Source organism: Trypanosoma brucei, chromosome 10 (assembly GCF_000210295.1).
Source record: "Trypanosoma brucei gambiense DAL972 chromosome 10, complete sequence".
NCBI classification, from domain to species: domain Eukaryota; phylum Euglenozoa; class Kinetoplastea; order Trypanosomatida; family Trypanosomatidae; genus Trypanosoma; species Trypanosoma brucei.
Window position 1 is genome coordinate 489,283 of NC_026743.1, and position 8,238 is coordinate 497,520.

Here is an 8,238-nt window from a genome sequence, read left to right on the forward strand (position 1 = left end):
AAAGGCGGAGAAACAGGGTACGAGGGTAAGAGGTAGTACATCGTGGCCATGTTGTCGAACACGGGAGGTTACTCACGACATTCCCATGTTCTTGGGTTTCGTAAGGATGCCGCGACATTGCAGTGTGCTCTGTGCCCCGCTCTGCGTGCAAAGGGTCGGTGTAAAGCTTACCAGTTGGAAACGAGGCTTCGAGCGGAATTAGCGGCTCAGAAAGAACGGGAATTGCGTACGACGGCCATGCAGTTGTACTCATTGCAAGAGGAGATACTTCAAAGGGGGAGGGAGCAAGGCGTGGACACTTCTGAGGATGATAAACAAGCGGTTGTGGAAAAAATTGTGGGGGAGTTAAAGAAGGAACAATCATACGTGAGGTGGAATCTCGATGTTGAGGTCGTTGAGCGCATGACGTTGTTGCGCACCAGGCCCTGTAGGTACTCCCATCAGCGGGATCTCCTCACTGTCCTGAAGCCACGGAAAGGTACGGCAAAGCTTGGAAGCAAACATATGGAGAAGGCCCAAGGGGAACTTGGCGCAGCGGCCTCCGGTGGGGCGGAGAATCGGCTTTCGGAAGAACATAGACGAATCTTTGAAGGACTTTCACCATTACAGAAGTGTGTCGTTTGCTTACTATGGCAGCGTACCTTTGAGATACCTCAGAAGGTAGTTTGTGATGTGCGGCGCCAGGTGGAGGTCGAAAGGAGGTACGACTCTGATGACCAAGAAGATGCTGCTGTTGTGGATGCTGCGATTGAGGAAGAGGAGCGGCGTGTTGTGACCGTCACAACGTGTCGTTTATCAATCGGTTCCGTTGACCTGTCATCACTCCCATCGGTTGCCGCATACATAGCTCGGCATCCCAACGAGCCTATCATCCGTACTGAGACTTGGGAGCATTTTACGGTGTGGGATGCGAAGAGCAAATCCAGGCGGTCTGCCTTACTACCATCCAGTTTGACAGAAAAGCAGGTGGATCTCAGCACAGCCGCTTGTGCGCACGAGGTGATGTGGGCTGTTGTGTGGGCGCTACGCACTATAGATGAAGAGAGGAGGCTTCAAAGCGATCCCAATGAACGAAGGCAGGAACGTTCGAGACAACAGCGCCACACTCAGGGGAAATCGGCAGCTGTAGTTATTCGAACTTTAACGTTACGTCGATGCTCCATTACAGCAGCAGATGCTCTCGTTGCTGCTCTTCGCAAGTACAAGTTGGATACCACGCTTCTCGCACTCGACTTGAGCGACAATAGGCTGATGTGTCTCCGTTTCCTCTTTGCGCTGCGTGCACACTTTGCAGAACGGTTGCTTCGACTTTCGCTAGCTAATAACCCAATCACCCGCAAACCAGATTACCGAGAACAAGTTCGCAAGTCACTGCCTAAACTTACGAGCCTTGACGGTGTCGCAATACGGCGCCCGCCGCTGCGGTTTCCACATCCGTCGCTACTCTCGTATACTTTAGCAGGCGGAGCTGCCACTGCTTCCGCAACCTCCACCACTGTGCGACCAAAAGAGCACAGTACGATGAGTGACACTGAATTAGAGCAAGTGATGGATGCAGTCTCACGGTTCTTCTACATATGGGAAACACGCCGTGTTCCGTGGACAGCCGCGGAACTGCGACACATCAGAGATCAGGGAGGGACCCGATGCCGTGGGAGAAACAAGGTGTCAAAGAGGCGCCGTGGAGAAGGCACCGGGCTAGCTATTACTTCTTTGGAAGACGGTGAGGAGGAGCCGTGTGTTCCACCCGAAGAAGACCTCGACGATGACAATTTTCACCACCGTTATTTGCATCCTTATGCTACGTTCTCGTTGAGCGTTCACGAAGGCCTTTCATTTTTCGCATCAGATATCATGCGAGTAGATGCAGAGGTGGAGATGGATAAAAACTACACTGGGATGCGCCTCTCATCACTCGACGCTTCTGAGCTTCGGGTATTCGACGTGTCAATGAAGAACAGTAGTCGCAATTTACTTTTAGGGCGTTCCGTGTTGCATCGTCACGCTCGGGGATCGCTTAGCTGTTACACGGCGTATAAGTGTACTTTGTATCCGCCCTCGTTGTCTGTGTGCCATCACTTCCCTGCTGCTGTTGTCTCAGCGTCGAAAATTATCTGTGCGGCTGTGAATGCAGAGCCACGTAAGCAACAGCGTCAAGAAAGGCAGAATTCTCATCGGAAGCAATCAAAGGGAGACACTGGTAATGCGCACGAAAGCAAAACAGGCGCTACCGTGTTTTTTCCCAACCGCACCCGTAAACCGACGTTTTATACCGTAACGATACACGGTTTGATGACCTGGCGAGCTCCCAGCATGAAGCGGTGTGAATGTGTTCGTGCTGCGTATGACCGTGTTATGACACTCGTGGAGAACACAGTGTATGGGGAGGACACCGTTGAGGGTCGGCGGAGCGCGCCACTGTTGATTTTCAACGACCAACTGCATCTTCGCCCAGCAGGGAGATGTGATGACGCGACTACGGTTTGTCATGTGACGCCAACGCTTGAGTATGTGACACGGCTTGTGGTGGAGTTCGGGTTAGAAGCGTGTGTGGATGGGGCGAGGCTTGTGCGGGCGGTGGCGGAGCGGTCGACAAGCGACGCCTCGACACACGCCGCGTTGACAGTGTTAGTATTTGGATCTGTGGAGTCATGTGAGAGCAAAGGGGAAGAGGTGGGATCACCAAATGTGAGTGCTTCTGGTGCTGTTCATAGTACTGCTGTTGATCACGATGATCCCACTAATGGCGTCGAGCAAACTCTTCCCCACTTTGATATCTACTCAGTGCTTACCTCAGAGAATTCGACAGTAGCGGACAATGGTTGTGCAGTTGTTGAATGCCCACCACATAGGGTGACGCTTGCGGATGTGGATGCGGCGGTGGCAGCAAGTAACAGCCGCTACACGTTTTCGTTCAGCGTGGAAAAGGGAGAGTTGGGCGGAAAGTGAATTGATGCATCGACTGGTAGCTAGAATCTTCCATAAGCGAAACAAACTGTGTTAAGTGACCTCTTTTGGCTTGATTCAGTGAACGTAGGAGCGCTGAACGTGGAAGGGAGGCGCTGGTGCAGCTACCTTTAGTCTCCAATATAAATTGTTACCGAGTAATAAACTTTTTTTTGTATGTCGCAAAGAACATGTCCAATTAAGTGTGCACTTCACTTCTTACATTGTACAATCGCTTACGATAACAGTGGTTTGAAAAATATTTTCTTCCTTTATTTTTTTCACTGTTGACACCTTTTTTTATGTTGTTACAATGCCATTAGAGCCAGCGGGGGCACATGTCCAGAAAATCTTATCTAACCGCAGTTGTAACTCGCTATGCACGTTCAATATCGAGTTCTAGCGCTTTAGATCGTTCTTTCAATCGCAACGGCTTCAAAAAGTCAGCGAAACATGAGACGACGGTTCCTCCGAGATCTTTCTTATCGTCATGCTTGAAGTTCACTCCTGTTGCATGGCTCATCCGAAATGCCATGGGTATAGCGTTTTACCAATTAGTGTTGGAAGGCATCCTCACGGCCGTATGTTCTTTGATGTTTCTTGGGCATTACACTACAACTGCAGGCATAAGGTCACGACTGGAGAGTTGCCATTATCCCTTCACCAGCTTCGTTGACTGGGATGGGGGCCAACACGACCAGAGTTTCACAGTTGGTCAATACCACTTGACAGCAGAGGTGCTTACAGCGGCACACACAGCTCACAATATCGCCAGTGGATTGCTTCCTCTTCAATTAGTGGTGCTTGCGCTGACGTTCCCCGCAGCCAGGCGTGTGTGGGTTGGGGTGTCGACCCGCTCGAAGGCTCTGTGGCCCCACAAAGTTGAGGAACAAATCTCCAACAATCCCTACGGAAAACGAAGAAACTACCGAAGGTAATGCACCACACCTCGCACAAAGGAATGATGTTGCGTATTTATATGTGTGCGTGTGCCAAAATAGCTATCGTGTATTAGACCACCGCTCCTGTAGACCTAACTATACGCATTGAAGTGCGATATGCGGTTGCCTCGGCGTCTATCGTTTTCCCCTTATTTGTAACCATGGGTGTATTGAGGAGCATGACCTAATTGTTGTTGGCTCTCCACCAGCAGCTAATTAACAGGTGAATATGAAGCACAACTGTTGGCGTCGGCGGAAGTTTTATAAATGTTAATAAAGCTTACTTTTCCATGTAAGATCTTTTCCACTCCTGTTTGGTTCTTTAGTTCCTCTTTTTTTTTTTTTTGATACGTACCTATTTTTTTCCCCATGGGCACGTGAAAACAAAAAGGGAAACAGACATTATCAACACAACGCTTGGGAGTGGTGTGCGTTCCAATTAAGCATAGCAGGAGTCATCATTCGTTATTGGTCGTATAAAAGGGTGAAGAATAGGTGTAGTTGCTTCGGTCCAGTGGGCAAGTGTTAGGTAGCATCAACGGTTTCCCTTTCCCTTTTGAGCGAAACAACAACAACAACAAAAAAAAAAGGCATTCGGAGAAACTGGAGGGAGTAGGTGAAGCAGGAGGCGTATCGATAGGCTGTTCGCACATGCTGTGGATTCAAATATGTACATTTGTAGTGCTTTCCACATGTCTTCTCGTTCCTGAGGTGGTGAACGCTTGGAGCTATGGAGAGCTTCTTCCCGTTAGCTTCCACTTACGCCTGAAGCGCACAGCTGCAGCCACAGATATTCCCAGAGGAGCAGATGATATGATTGAAGTCAAGGAGACAAAAAATAACCAGTGGCTTATTACTCGTCCGCTCCCACCGGACAACAGTCCTCGTTTTGCAATTAACACACGAGCTCACCAACCATCCACGAGGCTTTTCGAGTACGCCACCAATGCAACAAAACAAGAAGGTGGTTCTATATCAGATGTGGCTGTCCGCTTTCAAATTGAGCGTGGCCTGGCCAAATCCACTGCTTGGTACCCCCTGATGAAAACTATCATAAAAAAAATAACGACGGGAAAAAGAAAATCGAAAGTGGAACACTCAAAGGAAGAACATTATCTAGCTGGCCTCAATTTCCACTTTGGCTATCAAAGCGGAACTTTTCACAAGATTACGTCTTTCAGGGTAGAGCCAACGTACTCCAAAGTGAAGAACAACGACCTTGAACTTCATTACCAATGGACAGAGCAGCGAACATATAACCCACACATTGCTCTCTGTATATGCTCCCTAGTCGCAGTTATAGCTGCATCATCTACTTTATCAATAATATTTACAAAAAAGACACACCTTACAAAAGCATTTAGTAAGAAAGAAGTAAGAGTAAAAAATCATAAACAATAGCAAAGAAAAAAAAATAACAATATTAAAAAAAATGTAAATATCATATCAAAAATAATAATATTTTACGAAAAAGAAACAAAAAGTATTTAACATATCCTTCTCCCTACGCAATTTAAGTGTTTATTAAAAGTTAACTCTCACGTGAAAGTAAAGTAACAGCCATGGGAAAGGAAAAGGTGCACATGAATCTTGTGGTGGTGGGCCACGTCGATGCCGGTAAATCCACTGCAACGGGTCACTTGATCTACAAGTGCGGTGGTATTGACAAACGTACGATCGAGAAGTTCGAGAAAGAAGCTGCCGACATTGGTAAGGCCTCATTCAAGTACGCATGGGTGCTGGACAAGCTGAAGGCTGAGCGCGAACGTGGTATCACGATCGACATTGCACTGTGGAAATTCGAGTCACCCAAGTCTGTCTTCACTATTATTGATGCTCCTGGGCACCGTGACTTCATCAAGAACATGATCACCGGCACATCGCAAGCCGACGCAGCCATCCTCATCATTGCCTCTGCGCAGGGTGAGTTCGAGGCTGGTATCTCCAAGGATGGACAGACCCGCGAGCACGCGTTGCTGGCCTTCACTTTGGGTGTGAAGCAGATGGTTGTGTGCTGCAACAAGATGGACGACAAGACTGTGAACTACGGACAGGAGCGGTATGACGAGATTGTGAAGGAGGTGTCTGCTTACATCAAGAAGGTTGGGTACAACGTGGAGAAGGTGCGCTTCGTCCCCATCTCCGGATGGCAGGGCGACAACATGATTGAGAAATCCGAGAAGATGCCATGGTACAAGGGTCCAACGCTCCTGGAGGCACTAGACATGCTGGAGCCACCAGTGCGTCCGAGCGACAAGCCCCTGCGTCTGCCACTGCAGGACGTGTACAAGATCGGTGGTATTGGCACCGTGCCCGTTGGTCGTGTGGAGACCGGCGTGATGAAGCCTGGTGATGTGGTGACGTTTGCCCCCGCCAACGTGACGACCGAGGTGAAATCGATCGAGATGCACCACGAGCAGCTCGCTGAGGCGACCCCCGGTGACAACGTCGGCTTTAACGTGAAGAACGTTTCTGTAAAGGACATCCGCCGTGGCAACGTCTGCGGTAACACCAAGAACGACCCCCCAAAGGAGGCCGCCGACTTCACGGCACAGGTGATCATCCTGAACCACCCCGGACAGATTGGAAACGGTTATGCGCCCGTGCTGGACTGCCACACATCGCACATTGCCTGCAAGTTCGCGGAGATCGAGTCGAAGATCGACCGTCGCTCTGGCAAGGAGCTGGAGAAGGCTCCCAAGTCGATCAAGTCTGGCGACGCCGCGATCGTGCGCATGGTGCCGCAGAAGCCTATGTGCGTGGAGGTCTTCAACGACTACGCGCCACTCGGCCGCTTTGCCGTGCGTGACATGCGCCAGACCGTCGCTGTCGGTATCATCAAGGCCGTGACCAAGAAGGACGGTTCTGGTGGTAAGGTGACGAAGGCTGCGGTGAAGGCTTCGAAGAAATAAACAATGGTCCCTACCGCGTCACAGCGTATGAAGGCCACATTGCAATTTAGCGTGGGACATTGCATAAATGACGGTGGTGGGGGTCACTGTTTGAGGGCGTGTCTTAAGCTGGATTGAATGATGTGGTGACGGATCCAAGGAGGTAGAAGAGGATGTAAGGGGTATGAAGGGAAGAGAAATGGGAAAAGAGATTAAATGATATTAATAGGAAAATGAAAATGATATTTTAGTGCAAAGAAAAAACTATAACAATTAACACTGAATAACTACGGAAAAGAAAATGAATACTCAATAATAACAATAATAACCAGAATACCACGACTCTGAGCGGAGGTAGATAATATGCTGAGACGAACACAGGAAAAGAAACATAATGAGGAGTGGTAATAAGCAATCGTAATGCATCATGATAAAATATTTGTGGGTAGATGACTGCGGAAAAACGTAACACAGCTGGGTTGGTGCTTTTGAAGGAATGCTGTTGGCTGCTGTAACGTGAAAATAATGGTGCACCGAGTACAAACCCGCAAGGTGCAAAGGGGGAGTGCAATAAATGAGAAGCTGTAACTCCTAGGCACAGCTCGACGGTCTCTTAAGTTTGGCATTGCCTCCTCCTTGAATTGGATACGTACACACAAGCCCTTGTGCCGCCGCTTGACGGTGGTGTGGACACGTATACCCATATGCATGTCACTGCGCCACTCTTCTTTCTTCTTGTTTTTTGTTATCGTCTATTGTGCGTACTGCCGTATACGTTGTTTACTAGGTCTTCGCTATTTAAGTGTTTATTAAAAGTTAACTCTCACGTGAAAGTAAAGTAACAGCCATGGGAAAGGAAAAGGTGCACATGAATCTTGTGGTGGTGGGCCACGTCGATGCCGGTAAATCCACTGCAACGGGTCACTTGATCTACAAGTGCGGTGGTATTGACAAACGTACGATCGAGAAGTTCGAGAAAGAAGCTGCCGACATTGGTAAGGCCTCATTCAAGTACGCATGGGTGCTGGACAAGCTGAAGGCTGAGCGCGAACGTGGTATCACGATCGACATTGCACTGTGGAAATTCGAGTCACCCAAGTCTGTCTTCACTATTATTGATGCTCCTGGGCACCGTGACTTCATCAAGAACATGATCACCGGCACATCGCAAGCCGACGCAGCCATCCTCATCATTGCCTCTGCGCAGGGTGAGTTCGAGGCTGGTATCTCCCAGGATGGACAGACCCGCGAGCACCCGTTGCTGGCCTTCCCTTTGGGGGGAAACCAAAGGGTTTGTGCTGCACACAAAAGGACCAAAAAACTGGAAACTACGAACGGAACGGTATAACAAAATTGAAAGAAGGGTCCGCTTACCCCAAAAGGTGGGTACCACCGGAAAAAGGGCCCTTTCCCCCCCCCCCGAGGGGGGCGACACCCTGTTTAAAAACCCAAAAAAACCC

General features: G+C 49.2%; 5 protein-coding genes across 5 annotated transcripts; all 5 read left to right on the top strand.

Annotated features, from left to right (window-relative positions):
- Window positions 1-48: 48 nt before the first annotated feature.
- On the top strand, window positions 49-2,949 carry TbgDal_X2490 (hypothetical protein, conserved; the record flags this gene model as incomplete). The annotated part of the gene is made up of 1 exon (XM_011779130.1): window positions 49-2,949. One exon carries the CDS (start codon window positions 49-51, stop codon window positions 2,947-2,949), a length of 2,901 nt encoding a protein of 966 aa, XP_011777432.1.
- A 335-nt stretch (window positions 2,950-3,284) lies between these two features.
- Window positions 3,285-3,884, top strand: TbgDal_X2500 (hypothetical protein, conserved; the record flags this gene model as incomplete). The annotated part of the gene is made up of 1 exon (XM_011779131.1): window positions 3,285-3,884. The coding sequence occupies one exon, from the start codon at window positions 3,285-3,287 to the stop codon at window positions 3,882-3,884; it is 600 nt and encodes a 199-aa protein (XP_011777433.1).
- Window positions 3,885-4,538: 654 nt separating this feature from the next.
- Window positions 4,539-5,288, top strand: TbgDal_X2510 (hypothetical protein, conserved; the record flags this gene model as incomplete). The annotated part of the gene is made up of 1 exon (XM_011779132.1): window positions 4,539-5,288. One exon carries the CDS (start codon window positions 4,539-4,541, stop codon window positions 5,286-5,288), a length of 750 nt encoding a protein of 249 aa, XP_011777434.1.
- A 161-nt stretch (window positions 5,289-5,449) lies between these two features.
- On the top strand, window positions 5,450-6,799 carry TbgDal_X2530 (elongation factor 1-alpha, putative; the record flags this gene model as incomplete). The annotated part of the gene is made up of 1 exon (XM_011779133.1): window positions 5,450-6,799. The coding sequence occupies one exon, from the start codon at window positions 5,450-5,452 to the stop codon at window positions 6,797-6,799; it is 1,350 nt and encodes a 449-aa protein (XP_011777435.1).
- An 826-nt stretch (window positions 6,800-7,625) lies between these two features.
- On the top strand, window positions 7,626-8,126 carry TbgDal_X2540 (elongation factor 1-alpha, putative; the record flags this gene model as incomplete). Its single annotated transcript, XM_011779134.1, has 1 exon — window positions 7,626-8,126. One exon carries the CDS (start codon window positions 7,626-7,628, stop codon window positions 8,124-8,126), a length of 501 nt encoding a protein of 166 aa, XP_011777436.1.
- Window positions 8,127-8,238: the final 112 nt, after the last annotated feature.